General features: G+C 34.5%; 2 protein-coding genes across 2 annotated transcripts; both read right to left on the bottom strand.

The window, feature by feature from the left end:
• Positions 1–8,875: 8,875 nt before the first annotated feature.
• Positions 8,876–11,399, bottom strand: LOC125202114 (uncharacterized). Its single transcript, XM_048100457.2, has 2 exons — positions 10,516–11,399; positions 8,876–10,419 (listed from the first exon to the last, which is right to left on the bottom strand). The coding sequence occupies exons 1-2, from the start codon at positions 11,397–11,399 to the stop codon at positions 9,552–9,554; spliced, it is 1,752 nt and encodes a 583-aa protein (XP_047956414.2). The 3' UTR covers positions 8,876–9,551.
• A 2,888-nt stretch (positions 11,400–14,287) lies between these two features.
• LOC125199002 (coronatine-insensitive protein 1-like) lies at positions 14,288–18,013 on the bottom strand. Its single transcript, XM_048097201.2, has 3 exons — positions 17,254–18,013; positions 15,840–16,347; positions 14,288–15,354 (listed from the first exon to the last, which is right to left on the bottom strand). The coding sequence occupies exons 1-3, from the start codon at positions 17,748–17,750 to the stop codon at positions 14,554–14,556; spliced, it is 1,806 nt and encodes a 601-aa protein (XP_047953158.1). The 5' UTR covers positions 17,751–18,013; the 3' UTR covers positions 14,288–14,553.
• Between the last annotated feature and the right edge of the window lie 3,853 nt (positions 18,014–21,866).

The following is a 21,866-nucleotide window of genomic DNA, read 5'->3' as shown; positions in this document are numbered from 1 at the left end:
CGCATCCTTAATTAGAATGCTAACGTACATCCAACCACGTGCTGCCATGTGGCACGAAAAATGCAATATTGTATATATAAAAATGCAATACACATTTGTGAAGTTGTTCATGCATTTCCGCAGATTGCATTTTAGTTATAGGAAAATTGCATTTTTTATTGTTAAGTTTTGCATTTTCAGATAATTGCATTTTATTTTGTTAAGTTTTGCATTTTCACATATATAAATGCAATCCGTATAGATATAAAATGCAAATTAAACAGTCAATATCGAAAATGCAAAACTCAACAATAAAAAATGCAATCTTCATATAACAAAAATGCAATCTGTCGAAATTCATATTGCATTTTTCTGTATATAATATTGCATTTTTCGTGCCATGTGGCAGCACGTGATTGGATGTACGTTAGCACTTTAAAATTAGTTAGCATATTAGTACATCCCTATATATATATATATATATATATATATATATATGGAGATGATCAAAACAAGTATGTGTTTAAATCCAGAAATGCAGCCCAAATCTTGGCCCTAGGATTAGATGATCTAATGGTCAATAATTAACCCAAAACACGGAAGGTCATAATTAAGTAGTTTTAGGTCATATTATAAGATTTGGATTTATGTCATGTTAAGATCATTTTAGGTCATGCTTTGTTAGCATGACCTAAACATAAACTAACTATGACCTAAAAATGTCTTACGTATGACCGTGTTCTGCATTTCTGTATTTAAATCTGGTCTTCATAGATCAAAACCATATATATATATATATATATATATATATATAGGGATGTATTCAGGTCAGAACGCTAAGTATAAGTAAAACTCAAAACACTTGCAGTCCATTGGATCTTATGATCTAACGGTTAGATTAATGCCACGTGTCATCTAATGATGTAGAATTTTAGACTAATAATGTAGCTCGGATAATAATGTAGCATTTTAGTTTAATAATGTGCAGTTTTAGTCTTACAATGTACATTTCCATTCTAATAATGTACCTCGGCGAATAATGTACATTTTTAGTATGATAATGTAGCTTATCACAGCCATCCAATCTAAGGATCCAAGGGCTGTGATTTGTGCTGTGTTTTACACTGAGATGTTGTAAGGACCCTAACACACCCCTATATATATATATTATCATACTAAAAACGTACATTATTCGCCGAGGTACATTATTAGAATGGAAATGTACATTATTAGACTAAAATGTTACATTATTATCATATGTACATTATTAGGCTAAAAATCTACATTATTAGATGACACGTGGCATTAATCTGACCGTTAGATCACACGATCCAATGGACTGCAAGTGTTTTAAGTTTTACTCATACTTAGCGTTTTGATATGAATACATCCCTATATATATATATATATATATATATATATATATATATATATATATATATATATATATAGGGGTGTACTAGTATAACAACTAATTTTAAAGTTACAACGTACATCCAACCACGTGCTGCCACATGGCACGAAAAATGCAATATTGTATACAGAAAAATGCAATACGCATTTGTAGAAGCTATAAATGAATTTCGGCGGATTGCATTTCTGTTATATGCAGATTGCATTTTTTATCATTGAGTTTTGCATTTTTGATATTGACTGTTTAATTTGCATTTTATATATAGACGAATTGCATTTTTATATGTGAAAATGCAAAACTTACAATAAAAAATGCAATTTATCTGAAAATGCAAAACTCAACACTATAAAATGCAATTTACATACAACTAAAATGCAATCTGCGAAAATGCATATACAACTAGATTGCATTTTTGTCTTTAAAATATTGCATGTTTTGTGCCACATGGCAGCACCAGATTGGATGTACGTTGTGACTCTAAATAAGGGGGCACCCTAGTGCTCCCCTATATATATATATATATATATATATATATATATATATATATATATGGTTTAGATCTATGAAGACCAGATTTAAATACAGAAACGCAGAACAAAGTCATACGTAGGGCATTTTTAGGTCATAGTTAGTTTATTTTTAGGTCATGCTAACAAAGCATGACCTAAAATGATCTTGACATGACATAAACCCTAATCTTATAATATGACCTAAAACTACTTAATTATGATCTTCCGTATTTTTGGTTAATTATTGACCATTAGATCATCTAATCCTAGGGTCAAGATTTGGGCTGCATTTCTGGATTTAAATGCATTCTTATTTTGATCATCTCTCTCTATATATATATATATCCCTGTGTATTCAGATTAAAACCATAATGTATATTAAAACATCAAACCATGTAAAATAATGTACATTATACACACTAATAATGTACATTTTATTCATGTATAATGTACTGTCAGCATAATGTACAGAATTCATATAATGTAAATGTACATTATGAGTGTGTACAATATTTAGAACAGTACATTATACACGAATAAAATATACATTATTAGTGTGTATAATGTACATTATTTACATGGTTTGATGTTTTAATATACATTATGGTTTTCATCTGAATATACCCCTATATACCCTATATATATATATATATAGGTTTGTGTTAAAATGACAACCCCTCTTAAAATGACAATGTGACAACGCTTATACAGCAATATATATATATTATATATATAGGGATGTATTCAAATCCTTTTCATATCTTTTGTCCTTTTTTCTTCTTAATCCTAGCCCCACGATTTTGTCATCTGACGGTTAGATTAATGCCACGTGTCATTTAATAATGCACATTTTCATTCTAATAATGCACAGCGGCTAATAATGCAACATTATAGACTAATAATGCACATTTTCATTCTAATAATGCACAACAGCTAGTAATGCAACATTATAGACTAATAATGCATTGATCACAACCATCCAATTCAAGGATCCAAGGGCTGAGATTAAGAAGGAAATAGGACACTTAGGCTGCAAAGGAGCCTAACTACTAAAGGTATCCACTGGCAGATTCAGTAACTATTTTCCATACTAATTTGTAAACATATCAATGGATGAGACAGTTGACACAAAAATTTAGAGCTGTTCCATATCCAAAGGCAGAAATTGATATCGTAACCATTTAGTTAGGAATGAACAAGTCTCATGCCTTTAATTTTAAAATTAAAGTAATGATTTTGAGCTAAATCATTAATTTAATATTTAATATACTAAAACGGATTGGTTTAATAAATTTCATAAAAAGAGTTAAAGTTTTGAAATTTTACACCCAATTAGTCTGAAATGAAAATTGTCCGAGGCCCAAATGAATGAGTTGGAAATTTCTTGTTACCTCACTTTGTAATTTGAGGACAAGCGCTAGTATTCATTTAGGATCATAATGGAGATACAACTATTTGTGTTTGGAAAATTTTATAAAATAATTATAATTTAGGATATAAAAGAAAATATTTTTAAGCTGATAATAAAAATTATCTTCATTTTTTTTATTTTCTAGAACACTTCCATTATATCCCTTATATACTTTTTAAAAATGTTGATGGTATAGTTATAAATGTAAATTTTCGTTTTTAAATGCATTAAAAATATTTTGCTACTTTTTTTGTAGTGAAGGTTTTGTATTGTATTTTGATTTTCTCCTACATTTTATAAAGAAGATTAATAAAAAAAATTAATGATTTGTATATTATCTGGGGTTAAATTCATTTATTTATTTTAAAAAATTAAGTAACATTTAAACTTTTCAGTTCAAAGAGATTATTTTAATTGAAAGAAAAAACTAATTAATGCTGCGCATATTTCAACCTTCCAAAATTTGACTTTTTAATTGCTTATGCAAGATGCACACCATCAAATGGTTAATGATAAGCTATCTATGAAAAAACAGAAAATAATTATATGTCCTTTTGAAAACTCGAAACTAATTCAATAATTGTGAAGATTTTTATACGCAAATTTCAAAATTTATTAACTATAGTGAGAAGTTTAGACTAAGTCAAATAAACGGTGCATTAATATTCACATAATTTAAATATCCGAGGAATTACTTTATTATAAATGGAAAACAAAATCTTATTATGTACATTTTCCTTATTATCAATCTTAAATTTGAAAATAGATAAATAGAGAAAATTACATTAATGGTAAATTTTCTGTATTTAATATTATTGACCAACAAATTTAACATTACCCCTCACCTCCAGTATAAAATATCATAAGCTATCTTCAATTTTTCACATCGAAAATACAATCATTGAACAAAATGTCTCGTACATTCTCTTTCTTGATGCTCATTGGAGTTTTGATTCTTGTGATGACTCCATCTCTAGCTCGTGATTTTGACGAAGATGCATTGGATTCTAATACATATGAAAATAATGAAGATGAAGAGATGTTATCGAATATAGAGTTGCTCAAGCACGACCACCGCTTCGACTACCGCCACCGCCGAGGTCGTCACGCTCCTTCTCCTCGAAGCCATGGCTCACCACCAAGAATCCATCGCCACCACGCTCCACCTCCCCAACACCACCATCATGCTCCTTCGCCTCAGCATCACCACCACGCTCCACCTCCCCAACACCACCACGCTCCTCCTCCCCAACGCCACCATCATGCTCCTCCGCCTCAGCATCGCCGCCATGCTCCTCCACCGAAATATTATTAAAAATGTATCGTTATTGAAGAAAATAAATTTAGTACTTTACTTATTATGATAAGTACTGTAACACCCGTGCTATGAACGTATCTTTAATTTATTTTTATATCCATCCACATCTACATTACATTTTTCTAATGCATGTTTATTAAAGAAATACCACTACAACAAAGAGAACGTCTAGGGACATTTTCTAACGTTATTAAGGATGTTAATTTATGTGTCTAATTATACAATCAACGCTTTATAAAGTGTCTTTATTATTGGTAACTCAATTAAAATTATAAGACACAAATAAAAGCGTCCTAAAAAAACAAAAGGTCAAGATAATTTGCCCTCACACAGTCACATATAGACACTTTCTTTTGTGTGCTAAATTATGATTAATTTTAAAAAAAATTAAACACTATTAATTACATCTCAATACTTGTATCCTTTAAAAGATATTTTTTTTAGCTTCCACTTTTATTTAGTCAATGTAATAAAAGTAAAAGGTTATACAAGTGCACTATTTTGACTTGCATTTTCTATTCACGGTGGGAAAGAAGTTGCAAGAGTTTATAAGGAAAACTTTCAGACACATTGTTCAATTCCATTTTCTTTTTAAAAATGTCTAAATTAGAAAATGGTGATGGTGATGATGATAGATATGGATTTTTACATATGAGATACAACAATATTAACCCATAAATCTAAATATAACATCAAATTTCTTTTATAATAAAATGTTTTAAACTTTCTTCAATATCTCTCGTCTAAATAAGACATCTAAGAGCTATATGATCAATAATCAATAGCAATGAGAATCAATCAAATAAAGGAAGATGAAAACGACGAATTTATCCATGTGGATATTAATCACTTTATTCAACCAATTATTCTTTTTTTTTATGCTTTAACCGCTTTTATCTTCTCATTTATGTTTTATTAATTATGCCTTAAAATTCTTAACGTAATTATCAATACTATATTTAATAGTTAAATGTATTCCGCTTTTGTTAAACTCCTATATTTGTCAATTAATTAATCAAGAGAAAATAGTTTTTCTAAGTAGCAAGTAATTAATGTGAAATCTTGTTTTTAAAATATTTAAAATCAAAACTTTCTATACCAATGTGGAAATTTCTTGTTACTTCACTTTGGAATTTGAGGACATCCATTATAAAAGATTGATCTTTTAAAGATATGAAAAATGGCGATGCAATTATTTGCGTTAAAAATATTGAAAAATAATTATAAGTTAGGAAGTAAAAAAATCGTTCTTAAGTTGATGATAAATTATTTTAATTTTTTATTTTTTAAAGGATACTTCTATATGCATTCTCTAATTTTAGTTGGAACACAAATAATAAAGACGTTTTAATTTAAAGTGTTGATAATATATTTACAAACGCAATTTAGCATTCTTAATGATGTAGTTATTGTAAAAGTTGTTCTTCAAGACATCCACTTTCGCAATATAGTATATAATATGGGGGTCAAATTTATTTATTTTAAAAAATTAATAATTATTTAAGTGTTTCGAATCAAAGAGATAGTTTTAATTGAAAGAAAAACTATTTATGCTGAGGCATATTTCAACCTTCCCAAAATTTGATTTCGTACTTGCTTAAGCAAGATGTACACTGTCAGAAGGTTTTTCATTAGCTATCTATAAAAAAAATAATTGAAGTAACTATTTTTTCAAAAAGTCGAAACTAATTCAATAGTTGTGAAATTTTTTTAAGTTAATTCAATAGTGGAAATTTTCAATAGTTGTGAAGTTTGGACTCAAGTCAAATAAACCGTGCGTTAATATTCACAGAATTTAAAATATCCGGGGATTTACTTATTCACAGAATTGTTTACCTGTAATTATAAATGGAAAGAACAAAATTTTATTATCTACATTTACCTTATATTTGAAAATAATAAATAAAATGAGAAAATTGCATTAATCGTAAATTTTCCGTATTTAATATCATTGACCAACAAACTTAACATTACTCCTTACCTCCAGTATAAAATATCATAAGTTTTCTTCAATTTTTCACATCGAAAATACAATCATTGAACAAAATGTCTCATACATTCTCTTTCTTAATGCTCATTGGAGTTTTGATTCTCGTGATGACCCCATCTCTAGCTCGTGATTTAGATGAAGATGTATTGGATTCTATTACATACGGAAATAATGATGATGAAGAGATGTTATCGAATATAGAGTTGCTCAAGCACGACCACCGCCACCGCCGAGGTCGTCACGCTCCCTCTCCTCGAAGCCATGGCTCACCAAGAAACCATCGCCACCACGCTCCTCCTCCCCAACACCACCATCATGCTCTTCCGCCTCAGCATCGCCACCACGCTCCTCCTCCCCAACACTACCAAATTCATGCTCCTTCGACTCAGCATCGCCGCCATGCTTCTCCTCTCCAACACCACCATCATGCTCCTCCGCCTCAACATCGCCGCCATGCTCCTCCACCGGAATATTTTTAAAAATGTATCATTATTGAAGAAAACGAATTTATTACTTTGCTTATTATGATAACTAGTGTAACACCCGTGCTATGAACACATCTTTAATTTTTTTTTATATTTATCCACATCTACATTACATTTTTCTAATGCCTAGTTATTAAAGAAATACCACTACAACAAAAAGAACGGCTAAGGATATTTTTAATTGCTATTATGGACGTTAATTTACGTGTCTAATTATATAACCAACTGAGTCCAACACATAAAGTGTCCTTATTGTTGGTGTTCCACCTAAAATTATTTGACACAAATAGAAGTGTCCTAAAAAGCAAAAGATTAAGATAATTTGCCCTCAACTTTTAGACGCTTTCTTTTGCATTCTAAATTATGGTTAGATTTAAAAATATTTAAATGCTAGTAATTGATCTCAATTTGTATAAAGTGTCCTTATTGTTAGTGTTTCAACTATGCTATGCTTTCGAATTTTCATCAATAATGACATGTTGAGGAGGAGGAGCATGACTGTGATCATAATGACTTGGAGGATGAGCATGTTGACCATGCTTGTGGTCGTGATGAGGAGGATGAGCATGCCGACCATGCGTATTGTCAGTATGCCTTGAACCTGACGCTATGACATGTTTTTGTTTTAGGCTTTAATTTTGTATTGGGCCTAGCCCATCGTTTGTGCGCATAACTTTGTAATCTGAAAACACTCTGAATAATATCTGTTCTCCGTTTCCGCCCGTGGACATAGCCAATGCAACGTTGGTGAACCACGTAAATCTGTGTCTTCTTTACGTTTCTGTTTACCTCCACATCCAAACTCGGAAGCTCACATGCATGCCACTGCAGAATATCAAGAATCTTCTTACTTTCACCAAGAAGAATAATTGCTCGCCTTACACTTTCTTCTCTTTCTCAGATGTCGTTTGTGTGACACTTCAACATGATGACCTGCACTAGATTGGTTAGGCATGCTGCTAGTAGACCTGAGTTGGTGATGGATACTCTCAAATAGCTCGTCGTCATCTTGGTTCTCGCCATCTCCCATTCCTAGCAAGATCGTCTGAGAAATCCTATATTGATACTATAACTTTCTAAAAATGGAATGCACATGTTTTTGTGGAACGGACGAAAATGGAAAGTGCACATATTTTTATGGGACAGAGGAAAGTATTACCGTAAAATACCCAATAACATCCGTGCCCAATAGCGTTATAGTTGCTGGGTCGATTTGTTAAAGTTCAAAGCCCCAGCTTGAGTTTGCACGTCTGCATGCATATGAGAGTTGGTCTGGTTAGGAGTTTTAGTTTATCTCTTCATTAGTTTGTTAGTTGTTGTGCCCGAATTTATGTAGAACTTGATTTCCTTTCTAGATTAAATTCATCTTTAAATTAGTCTTCTCATACTCCCTCTGTTCCATAGTAATAGAGTCATTTTGCCATTTTGGTACGTTCCATAGTAATAGAGTCATTTCTCTTTTTAATAAAAGTCAACACATTTTTCTATACATATTTTACTCTCTCTTACTTTTTTCTCAATTCATCTCTGTATCTTTTTCATTTTCCAATTTATTCTCTCTTTACTTAATTCACCTAACACAATTTTTTTTAATCTCCGTGCCGAAAAGAAACGTCTCTATTACTATGGAACGGAGGGAGTATATGATTAGTTTTCATCTTGAATACACTTATAGTTTTTATCCGACTTATCAAATGAACATCCATCTCTTTGTGGCATTATACACGTGACACATAACCATATTTTTTTATTTTTAAGAAGCAATAGCATATAAAAAGTTAAGAACATACTTCTATTTTATTTTTGCAACTGAAATGCAAAACACTCCAAAACAAAATAAGACATTACACATATAAAGGTTATAGCCACCCTAGACAAGAAATATTACACCATATAACTAAAAGTAGATAAACAACATGAAAGTTACTACTCCTACTATACTATATCCATCGCCATGGATGCCCTCCACTCGTCAATCTTAGCAGCTTTCTCCACGTCCAAACTCGGAAGCACACGCAGCTGCAGAATTTCAAGAATCTCTTTGCTCTCACCAAGAAGAATCACCGCTCTCCTAACACTTTCCTCCCTTTCTCTGATGTCGTTTCTGTGACACTTTAACCTGATGACCTGCACTAGATTGGTGAGGCATGCTGCTAGTATATCTGAGATGGTGCTCGATATACTATCAAATAGCTCGTCATCATCTTGGTGCTCGCCATCTCCTACTCTTAGCAAGATCGTCTCAGAAATCCTGTACATTGAATTAGCAGCAATGACTCTAGGAGGCCAATTCAAAGGGTTTTGCATTATAATATCATTCGTCTGAGCCAAAAAATCCGTCACGGTTTTTCCTGCCCTGTTAGAAAGGCTTTGGAGTGTTTCCTTGCACGCTGTGCCTCTCACTCTCATGCTCTTCAAATCCTCTCCATCCCATTTCATGTTGATTTAAACTTCATCCCAAACTACATAAGCTGTTTTTATGATGTTCTCTAACTCTCCGGTTCCATCTAGAGCTTCCTCGATGAGCTTCACAATGGGAAAGCCCTCACTCATACAAACCAATAACTGGTTAGCCTTCTCATAAGCAATCCCGGTAAGAGCAAGTGAAACGGCGGTCAAAGTCACCACGGGCAAAGACCAACAATTTGGAGGTTCTTGAGAATGCAAGCTTGGAACTTGGCTGCTGTCAAATCGTCCCACCCCAGAGAAGTTTGAAGATTTTTTGAAGAGTTGGATCAGATTCACGGGCTGCCTTTTTTCGCCTACTTGTATCAACCTATCCGCCTCGTTGCAGATGTTGTTGAGGATTTTATTAGGCAACTGTGGCTCACCTTCAAGCAGAAGAACATATTGCCTGAAATCCGCGTGTGCTCCTTCCCTTGATTCGGTTTCTTCTACTAAAACAGAACTTCTGTTTTTGGAGAAATACAAGAAAACTGCACTACCAAGCCTAGCAGAGAGGAATAAAACCGATTTTCCAGCTGAAACAAACAGAATCTGAACTCGAATGCAGAAATTCAGAAAGGATCTTACTGCATCACGAAGAAGCTTCTTGCAAAAGCGGTTTTGAAGTTGAAAAGGAAGTGATCTGTCTCTCCACTCCACTAGCCTCCAAGTCCAGTACTTCTCAACCTTGAGTTCATCTCTGAAGCTCCTTCGCTCCGTCTCAGAAATCTTTAGCCATGAAGCAACAAACCATCTGAACAGAGGAGCGATAGTTCCAATTGCCACTCCAATTGACTGAGTGTTTAAAATCCAGCGGACAGACCAGCCATAGTTTGATTCACTTTCCTCACCCATATAGTCAGCATCCCTAGAGAAGTACACAAGTCCATCTAAAACCCGAGCTTCTACCAACAATAGAGCTATGCAAACACAAAAGAGTCCCGAAATACAAGAAATGGCAGACCTTGCGAGAACGAATTGGGATCTGCTAGTTTGAGCCATCACCCAATACGCTTTCACCATATTTTCGACTTCATCAACACTAGACCTTCCCCACTCCACTTGTCTACTTGAGACTAATTCGCGCATTTGATCATACTTCAATCCTATATATCTTTTGGCTCCCGGAGCCACCAGAGACACACAACATAATATTGAAAGGAAGGATAACCCGATGAAAACAGAAATAGCCATTTCGGGCAGCAACACTGAATATACATCAGTCCGCATCTGAGCAAGATGAATGATTACATTTGCAGCAATAGTGATGACAAGAATGCCTAAAGCTGCCAGGTTTAGTACAATCTCATTGTTCTCCATGGAACCCAAAGATGTCATGAAATTACTCATAGCAGTCGACATCAAAACAACGCTGCCAATCCTCGCGTTTCTATCGTCGTAGGTGACGTCCACGTTTGTTAGATCTATGGGCAGTTTCATGGCTACGGCTAATACTGTAAGCGAGAAAGCGTTGAGAGAGAAATACTTACACGGGAGCCAATACTTGTTGCTTCGGAAGCCACTGATAGCATCGGCCGCCATTGCAAGTGTGCAGACGGCAGAAGCTGCTGCAATGTACATGCCTATCCATGGCATTGTTGAATCAAGCGAATATTGCTCAGGAGAATTATAATAATCCATGAGTTTCGATTTCTGCTTCTCGTGGATTTTGGTTGTACCGCAGAGTCTTAGTGCAATCAAAAGAGCATCAAGTCTTTGCCGAGTCAACACAAGTCGTCCCTGGAAGTTATGGTTGTATATATTCCACCTCATAAGTATAGTCATGTCCCACGAGTCACTAAGAGCATCTACTATAGGAGAGCCACGGCTCCCTATAGTGTGAAACATGGGCGTTTGTGGCGGGGGGGTGCCCACGAGAGCGCCACTCGCGTGGCCCGGCCGCAGTTCTTGGGCGGGAGTCGCGGCTCTCTCTATTTTCAATTTTTTTTTTCTTAATTCTATAAGTATACACATTTTTTTACCCCATTCTTACACAAATTCTATAAATATACCCATTTTTAATTAAAATATACCCAAAATGAAAAAAATAAATTATTTAGTGGCTTGGGCATGTCCACCATAGTGTAAAACATGGGCGTTGGTGGCCCGACCACGATTTTATGGCTTGGCCACGTTTTGTGGCTTTGCTCGGCCAACTATAGTGGATACCCTAAACTTGCTAAATTTGTAGGCAACATGCCGATGACTTTCTTCATCAAATGTGTAAGTCGGTCTATTCGATTTCGGCCCATCGAATACAATTTCTGATAATTGTTTTTGAGTCTGTTAATATGCCTTGAATCTATGTTTTTGTTTTAGGCCTTATTTGTCTTCTTAGGCCTAGTCCGTCGTCCGTGTGCCTATTTATATAGAAGTAGGGCACATAACTAAATCCGAAAACAATTTGAATACAATCTGTTCTCCTTTCCCGCCCATGGACCTAGCCAACACAATGTTAGTGAACCATGTAAATCTGTGTCTCTTTATATTTCTGTTGTCTCGATTTTGAGGTATTCAGATAGTAATTGTTTTGAGTTAAATTCTAATATTTAGACTAAAGTCCAATACCATAACGACCAAAAGCTTGGTCTTCGTAGTGGTGGATTAATGAAGATGGAAGACTCTCATGCACCACATTATTTATCGGGACCACTTATCTTTATTTTTTGACCTCCCATTAGAAGTTGACCCAGATTTTGTAACTACCTCTTACATTGCCAGAAATATTTTGGGATGGACGTGAAGATTTCATTAAACCATATTTTGCTAAAAGAATAAATGACTCAATGAGAATCTAAAAAAGAATATGATCCAATACTAATCCAATACTAAGGGGGCATAATGGAGTAATTAATAGATTATGGAGTATGAGGAGGTTGTTAGAATGAGAGAGAGAGAGAATTTGTTGGAATTCTAGTTAGATTAGGGTTATACTACTTGTTAAGGGTTTTTCCTTCTATAAATAGTTCTCAAATTGTAATTGTTACTTAATGCTACAAATTTTTGTCGGAAGTTCTATTGTGAAAGATCCATGACTTGGGCATCATTCATATTTTTCTTATGTATGCCCTGAATAGTTTGCCCTCGGCCCGACGCTATGCCATGTTTCTGTTTTAGGCATTAATTTTGTATTGGGCCTAGCCCGTCATTTGTGCGCCTATTTATATAGAAGTAAGGAGCATAACTCTGTAATCTGAAAACACTCTTAATAATATCCGTTCTCTGTTTCCGCCCGTGGACGTAGCCAATGCAACGTTGGTGAACCACGTAAATATGTGTATTCTTTACGTTTCTATTTACCTCGCTTACACAATTGCTCTATTCTGTCACAACAGGTATAATCGTGATGAGGAGGGTGGGCATAGTGGGCAATGGCGGATCCAGAAATTCATAACCGTGGGGTCGAATTGAACAAGACAATAAATATAATATTTAAATAATTATATTTTAACAAAAATATATAGAATATAAATATCAATATCTTATATTGTGCGAGGTAGTTGTCTTTCTATGAGAATCCATATTCTTAAAATGATTCAAAATTATTTCGTAATGCATATTTTTTACAAATACGATCTCAAATGTTCACATCAAAACTATTAATAGACTTTAGTAATTCATGATCGGCCTTAATTTCTCTTTCTTCAAATTCAATGTCGTCGGATTGTTATCAAATATCACATGATTTTCCACTTATTGTGATTCTTATTCAACATTAAAAGAACTAGTAGAAATTCAAGTTTTTTAAGATTTTTTTCCATTAACCTAAAAGTGAAATAACACAATCAATACATTAAAACTTTTAAAACAAATCACTTAAACCTATAATTAAAAAAAAAATAAAGACAATTATCATATCTGTTTAAATTAGGACAAATAGAATTACGAATTTATGAAATTTAAAATTTGAAAAAATAATAATTATAAATGTTAAAATTTGATTTTTCGTAATTGCATTAACCTAGTTCGGAATTGAAATAATGGAACAATTGCTGACATTTTTTCAAAATAGGGAAATCAAAAGTATTTTAAGTCAAGTAAAAAGGCCCATTTCTTAACCCACCCCCACCAAATTAAATTAAAAGAAATCAAATACTCCATAGTCCATAAGCTGGAGCAGAAGTTTTACTGTTACAGCTTAGAAATCAAATGAGTCGAAGGGAGTAGTATTATCGGAGTATATGGCTAATTAACAATAGAAATGCTTGAAAAGGAGTACTATTAATTAACTGAAATAAAAAAAATAAAAAAAATTGAGACAACATAAATATTTTCTTCTTGGATTTAGTGTTTGAGTGGTGAAATAGAAAATATCTTAGACAATTTCTATTTGCTCAAGATAACTTGAATTGAAAAAGAAGCATTTTCTTGAATTTGGACCTTTGTTGTTGTCTTGTTGAAGACTTGGCACATTTGCAAGTGGGAATAAAATTGGTGAATATTTTTTTTTATTTGGTTGTGATATTCTTTGGTAGGACATAAGAAAGTTGGAGTCAAATCTTAATCATCTACTCCACATTTCTTTTTTGACAAAGCAGAATCATCAATCAATATGTCTAATAACAGTTTGGACGTTAGTTAGAAACAATTATAGAAATTTTTTATTTTATTTTTATACAAAAAAAACATGCTCAAAAGCAAAAATCAAACAAGATAGACAAAAACAACAAAATCATCAATAGAGTTCCAAAACAGGTTCATGTTGACATATACTATTACCAAATATAGAACAAAGATGACCAATCACATGAAGCAATTAGAATGTGGAAGAAATCAAACAATTAGGTATTTACAATTTATACACAAACAACAACATCCTGTTTTAGCCCTACAGAAATCAGATTATTGAAGTCACTTCTACAAGGCAAAATTTATTAGTTAAAAATCTCTAGATCAAAGTTCAGAAAAAGTGGAAGAAGAAGAAGAAGACATGATCTATAGACAAGGCAACTAAAGGAAAAAAAAAGTGTGTATGCAAACAAAAGTAACAAGAAAGTGTGATTCAAGGTGCCAAGGGCCTCACAGTTGATGGAAAATCTGTTCTCGGGCCGGCAAGGGACCAATACGCGAGTATGTGCGCTGGATGCTCCGCCACTATCGGCCCTCCTTCCAGGTCCTGCACTACGACTTGTCTCGATGGTATCAGCTCTATGTTCCAGTTCGGCCTCACCATTGCCAGCAGATCGCGGCCGTTTGCTGATGCTCGGTACCCCTGCACCCACAAGTACCGCAGAGAAGTCAGCTGGAGGGCTGCCATTGCCAGTGCACGCTCGCTGAAGCAACACCCTCTCATCTCCAGCTTCTGCAGGCTCGGGCAACCCTTTGAGAACTCCAACAGGCCTTCGTCTGACTCTCCTACGTATCCCAGAAGCATCCATCTCACGTTGCGGCTGTACTGGCCTATGTAGCTCAGACCCACGTCGCTCAGGCCACCGGGCCGTAGATATAATGCAAACCTCCTCAGTTTGTGGCAACCCATTAATAGAGACCGGACTCCATTGTCGAGAGGGAGATCTGTGATTCTTTCCTCTCTGTCCAGTAAGACCAACCGAAAGTCGCATAGGTTTTTCGAGTATGTTCCCATGCACTCCAGTGATGCATTTGTGATATCGGACACGTACACAGCCAAGTACTCCAATTCGAGACATCCTTGTGCCAGAGCCATCAGTCCTCTCTGGGAGACCACACCTTCGACATCTTCCATGTCTTGTTCATCGGCTCCACGCTCTATCCTCAGTCTTTTCATTTTCTTGCAGAATTCACCCAGAATCTCCAATCCTCTGTCTCCAATGACGTTTCTTGTCTGTTCAATATTGTCATTAAGGTTAGTTTCATATGCACAAAGAAAACAAATATTGCTGCATCAAATACTGAAAAACTCCAGCCCATACAAAGCATAGACTCATAACTTGTATGTTGAAAATCATAAACTTTTGGTCATGCTGTATAGCAGCAATCTGCCTTCTTGTATCGATCAATTTACTATTCTAATTAAGTCATCTGTTTCTCACGAACCCGCGTACAAGAACAAAGATGCATAGTGCTCAGAAAGTTTACAAACCACGAAGGTAAACATCAACCGATTTACCGATATAGTACCTAGAAGCCACTGTTTGATTAAGACCAGGTTATTACAAGGACAATACTGATAGGCACTGTATTTTCAACAAAAATTTGCATACAATCTAATGGGGCACTTCTTCAGACAGATATATCTAGCATATTACTAACATTTTATTAGCAATAAGGCATATATCTCAAATGGCAAACAAAAGCATTAAAATTTACCTCAAGAATTTCCAGGTTAGGGCATTTTTGCAGTAACTGATAGTGGCCTTCAGTATCCAGCAGAGCATAAAGGAGATCCAATTTTTTAAGTCGGGAAGAGACAGGATATACAATGGGCAATTCTGTTTTCCCCAAGTAAGTAAGACCCAAGCGGCATAGCTTATTAGGGAATACAACGTTGGAATACCTTTCCAATTGCTCATTAAAAACACCTTCACCAACCTGTCCAGGGGGCTCACTAAAAGATCCCCCACAGAACTCTTCTAACGAAGCTGCAGCACGGAAAAAGTCTATAAGGTCTGAGACATCGCAATCACTAATTTTCATTGAGGCCAACTTTGGGCATCTTCTTGCAATCTGTTCAAGATCTCTAGATCTGACTTTCACGAGATCAGTCATGTAGAAATTCAAACTTTCAAGAACTGTATTGTTCCTTGCAAACTCATTCAGCCATTCTCCGTCTTTCTCAATTATTGAGCTCTCTTCCAATAGCAAGTTTCTCAAATTCCTACACAGAAAAAAAAAATGTTCAGATCTTCATATTCTCAAACTAGAGTTAGCACTTGCAATCCACAGTGCAGTAAAAATGATAACTTTATCCAACTTTGAATGTAATCCTCCTTAGTCTGAATTCATCATGTGATATCAACTAATGAACCTAGCAGAAAGTCAACAAAATCCACCCTCGTGTTAATATTCCTTTATTACATTGAAGCTAACAATTATATGAATGCATACACATCATAAACAGTTCTTCCTTGACCATATAGCTCTACTAATAGAGACCTTTTACCATAAACATTCATATTAGCTGGGTCATATTTCATAATTACGTCACAGCATTTAGCAAAACATAATTCCTTTAATTTTTTTAAGCCCAGCCATTCGATTCGATCCGACAAACATTGGTATGCACGAGTTTTGCACAGTTGTAACCAAAACCAAACTTTTTAATAAACGCCAACTGAAACCAAGATTTTCAGTTATAACCGGCCTATTCGGTTCGATTATCAGTTAATCGATAACCGTAACCACCCCTGAATCATCAATTTAAATTGAATCTGACGAGCTGACTTGGACATAAGAGCTACAAATCGCCGCCATATCTTGTTGAAAACGAAAAGTCAAACTTATGCATCGGCAAACCAAATCTGATTTGCTTTCTTCAAACGATTCAGATCCAGCAACTACCAGCTAGCATCACCTCAACAGTAATAAATATCAGAAATTCAATGCGTAACTGCTTTCTTAAAAACATAAACACATGAAATTCTTCCCAGAGATCAGGAGCTTGCTTCAAAAAATCATGTTAAAAAATGGAAACTGAAATAAAGACGAAAGGTGTAACTGAAATTTAAAAAATATCAATTCAAAATTAAATCAGATTAAAACAATTAGGGGTTAGGGTTTGTACGTGCAAAATCGGCCTAGGAGCAAGAGCCCATCGGTAGAGAAACCAGAGCACTTATCCAGCCTCAAAACTTCGAGAACCTTCCCGTGCGATTTCGCGAGCAGCTCGAGATCTGAATCCTTGACAATCATACGCCGGAAGTGGAGCACCTTCATCCTCGAAAACGACCTGATAATCTCCTCCACCCAGGGGGTCACGAATCCGCCCCAATCCTCGGGAATCAGGTTGAACATCGCCGCGCGCGGCTTCCCCTTGAGCTTCAGCGACTCCAGGCGCGGGAAGCGCCGCGACAGCCGCTGCGGCGTGGCGGTGTAGCAGAGCGCCATCGTCACGTGCTTGCGCGTGATGGCGTCGATCTCGTACCACCGCTTGCACACCAGCGACACCGCGTCCCGGTCGCGCGGGTCCTGCACGTACGGGATCACGCACTCCCCCACCGTGTGGTACGCGCCGCCGCAGGCGCTGAAGCCGTTAGGTCTCTTCGATTCCCTCTCCTCCATCGCTCGGGATCAGCTTCGCCTACGAATTCGGCATGTGGAATCGACGATTCGGCTGCCGGATTGGCGAATTCGTCGATCGATTGAAGAGAAATGAACTGGATGAGCGCCGGCGAGATTGATTGTGGATTTGGGGATTGATTGGAGAGCGATTCAGCAGTAAATTGGATTGGAGATTAGGGCAATAGAACAGAGGGAGAAAGGGAAGGTTTTCAGTTGCTGAAGAAATGGAGCTCGTGGGAGTAGGGTGGGTGGTGGTGGGGTGGGTGGGGTGGGGTGGAGAGGATAAAGGAGGCGACCAATTGGGGAAGAGGACGTCAGACTGACACCAATCTAGTTGTGTATATAAACATAGTAAGTTTTCCCTCCGTCCCCGATTAAGAGTCTCATTTCTACGTGGTCGCGAGTTTTTTAAGAAATGTTAAGAAAAGTGGGTGTAAAAAAGTTAATGGAACATTGGTCTCACTTGCATGTCCGCCATTAGAAGTCTCATTCGTGGGTGGTACGGGATTTAAGAAATGGTAAGAAAAGTGGATAGAAAAAAGTTAGTAGAACAGAGGTCTCACTTGCATATATAGTTTTAAATGATACTCCCTCTGTCCGCCATTAGAAGTCTCATTCGTGGGTGGTACGAGTTTTAAGAAATGGTAAGAAAAGTGGGTAGAATAAAGTTAGCGGAACAGGGTCCCACTTGTATATATTAGTTTTAAATGAGATGTGAGTGGAATGAGTTAGTGGAAGGTGAGACTCTATTACCATTTTATGGTAAAAGTGAACCGAGACTCCTATTCGCGGACGGACTAAAATGGAAAAATGGGACTCCTATTCGTGGACGGAAGGAGTATTTGAGTTGAATGAGTTAGTGGAATGTGGGATCTCTTTACCATTTGTGGTAATTATAAACCGGGACTTTATTTGTGGACGAGCCAAAATGGAAAAATGAGACTCTTATTCGCGGACGGAGGGAGTAATGCATAATATTAGTGTCATTTTTGAAATTATTTTTATATTACTAATTTTGTGGATATTTAATTTTGTTCTATATAACTGAACTTGATGAATAAAAGCAAATTGATTATTGAATTGTGGAGTAGTAGTATGTAACTGTGAAATTAATGATATTAATCATGATTTTAATGGTTCGGATAGATAATTAAGTGGGCGTTAGCATTATGTATTTTGTTTTTATTTAACTATCTTAATATTGTCGTTATTAATGTTGTATACGAAATAAATAATGTTAATATAGACTACACGAAAGAAGTATCAAGTGATAATGTTCAAATAATACTATATGTAACATAATTTTCTCAATACATTTGTGCAAATAATGATACTCCACTTATGACACAATATACGTACTTGGATAATTCTTGAATTTTTTAAGTAAACTTATAAAAAAAAAACACACATAAATGTGTTCAGAAATTTCAAAATATATTAAAATTAAATTAGAAACAATTTCGAATGCTCGGAAATTTTTAAAATTATTTTGGAAAGTACTCGATATGTCCTTAATTTTTCAAGGACGTATACAAGTGCTCGGAAAGTGCTTGATATATCCTCAATCTTCTCGACTTTTTCCACGCTCGGTAATTTCTGAAGAAACTATAGTAACATGTAAAATCCATTTTTTTTATTTAAGTATTATTCCAAAATTTATAAAAGCAAGAAACCTTAGTGCTTTTCCTGTCATGGTAACTGTTTTGAGGGGAGACCTGTCAATTTTTGTTGTATCGAAAATGGGGAACTGAACCTAATGGGTGTGGGGATTTGTTAACTTTTTTATACTCCACTTTTCTGAATCATTGATCAAATTTAATTGGAGAACATAATATGGAGTATTTATTACTACTTGATAATTAATTAAAATAAATAAATAAACATGCATGGTCTTGTTGTTTTGTTTGATTTATAATGATAGTTTCTCATATATTTCGAGTTGATTGCTTTTAATTTAAGGTTCCAAATTATTAAAATTTTGTAGAGTTCGAAACGTACAATATCCTTTTTAAGATTCTCAAACGATATAAAGTGGTTGTTACCAAATATTTGGACTATAGTAGTATGATAATGCATGATATATCCCCTCACATGGCACTCTATTAAATTCCAAAAAAGCCATAAAAGTTATAGTAATTTCTAATTATTACTCGAAGAAAAATACTTTAATTTCCGTATATTTTGTCCCATATAGCTATGACAAAATTCATTGCAAAACAAACCTTAAACAGTAAAAGTTGGATTTTCTATTTATATACTCCTATCACTTTTGTCTATTTCACCTTTTTAATCACCCTAATAAGTAATAATAATGAAAGTGAATCATCAAAATGAAGCCTCAGTTAGATCAGGTATAGTACGAATAAAAATTCCAGTAATATAAGAAAAAAAGAAATTAATTGTCATTTTATTCTAGAAGATCATGCATCAATTTACAGCTTTTTGTGACTTGATTCAACATTCAAATTTTATATTTACAATCACATATTTTATGTTTTTATGGCCCACTTGTAGTTATTAAAATTCAGCATGTAGGCCAATGTTGATTAAACTTTTGGCCAAACATATACATCACTGTAAATTGTTGCAATAATTGCTTCCCAATGTTCTAGACTACATAAGAATTTCGTTTAATAATTTAGATATTTCTTGTTGTCCATTTCTAATTGTCGATATTAGTCAATAGCAGATTTAATGAAAATAGGAGTATTTTTTAATTATTAAAATATTTAATTAATGCCATATTGCGCCTGCGATTGGACCACAAATTAGCATGCTCAACCGCACCTAGGCGTACAGTACAACCTTCGCATACTCAGCAACTTGCAACGACGTGTGAGCACGGCTAAATCTAAGATGCGAAAGTGAAAAGAGAATAAACCCGCAACTCAATATAGCTAAATATTTTCCTTAAAACATTTTTTTATTGGATTTTCCCCCTTAAGCTTTAAGATCTATAGGCTGCTGATTTTTTTAACCTAAATGAACTTGTTATAAGCAAGAAAAAACAAATTGTGGATCCCAGATTTGTACCTTACTCAAATGCTTATTATTTTATGTAAAATGGGAATATATTTCTTGTCTGCAAATCACACATATTGCATCACAGCAAATAATCTTTGGCAAGGTGGGCTCATTAATATTATTATATATATTTGAGACAAAATATTCCAGACTCTAGGCCTTGGAGAAATTGACTTTATGATCTTAATAATGCAATTAAATTAGTACTATTATCTAGTTTACTTTACTCTTTCTTTCAAAGTAACTTTAGTTAGTTGCCTTGGCTCAATCAAACAATGACACACCACACACACATATGTACATACATACATATGCAAACATATTTATGAATAAAAAACAAAAACAATAGTTGATTCATTTTTGGGTCCCCCACTCATGTGGAGATCAACTTAGTAAGTTAGTAACAATATACTGTGTGATATTTTGAGTGTCTTGAATTAACATTCTTATAATATCATCATCATCCTTGGCTTTCTAAAGATTGAAGTCTTGTTTATCTAATTAAAACAATGTTTTTGTTAATTGAGTTAAACTTTAATTTCTCATAAAAAATATCTACTTTTATGCTTCAACCAGTTGTTCACCAATCCAGCTTTAAGCTTTATTGTAAAAAAAAATAATTAAAAAGAATTAGTACATCTTTTACTATTTGTGACATTAACGCATTTTTTGTTTTGTAGTTGTAGCCATTTGAGCTATTGGTTTAAAACTATATATAGCTAAAATAAAATTATAACAAATCTGAAATTTTTCCTTAATTATTAGTAGTAGTTTATTATTTAATGCTAAAAACCTTGCTGGTTATTTTATTCTATTCTATTTTATTTTATTATAAATAATTAGCTTTGATTTAGTTATTGTTTATCTTTATAGATTTTATGTTTCTTCCTCTTTCGTTTGTCGTGTAGGAGTTATATATGTTGTATATTGCAAGATCGATGACTCTATCAAATGAGATCGGCGGGTCATCACATTGTTGTGTACATTTATTATTTGTTATCCTTTTTCTTTGTTAGGTATTTGTGTTTCTTTTTTTTCGCGTCTTTCGTGTTTTGTTGTTTAAATTGTCTTCGTTCTTGGTAGATTCCTCGC

Source organism: Salvia hispanica, chromosome 2 (genome assembly GCF_029641045.1).
Source record: "Salvia hispanica isolate PSC_SH4W2 chromosome 2, Shi_PSC_v1, whole genome shotgun sequence".
Taxonomy (NCBI): Eukaryota; Viridiplantae; Streptophyta; class Magnoliopsida; order Lamiales; family Lamiaceae; genus Salvia; species Salvia hispanica.
The sequence above is the reverse complement of the archived record's forward strand: the minus strand, read 5'-3'. Positions and strand labels throughout refer to the sequence as shown.

Coding starts and splice junctions, on each gene's coding strand:
- LOC125199002 (XM_048097201.2), bottom strand. CDS start 17,750: ATGGAGGAGAGGGAATCGAAGAGACCTAACGGCTTCAGCGCCTGCGGC. Junction 16,348..17,253: donor CTCCTAGGCCGATTTTGCAC/GTACAAACCCTA, acceptor TTTTCTGTGTAG/GAATTTGAGAAACTTGCTAT. Junction 15,355..15,839: donor CTAACCTGGAAATTCTTGAG/GTAAATTTTAAT, acceptor AATATTGAACAG/ACAAGAAACGTCATTGGAGA.
- LOC125202114 (XM_048100457.2), bottom strand. CDS start 11,399: ATGTTTCACACTATAGGGAGCCGTGGCTCTCCTATAGTAGATGCTCTT. Junction 10,420..10,515: donor TCCCAATTCGTTCTCGCAAG/GTCTGCCATTTC, acceptor GTACTTCTCTAG/GGATGCTGACTATATGGGTG.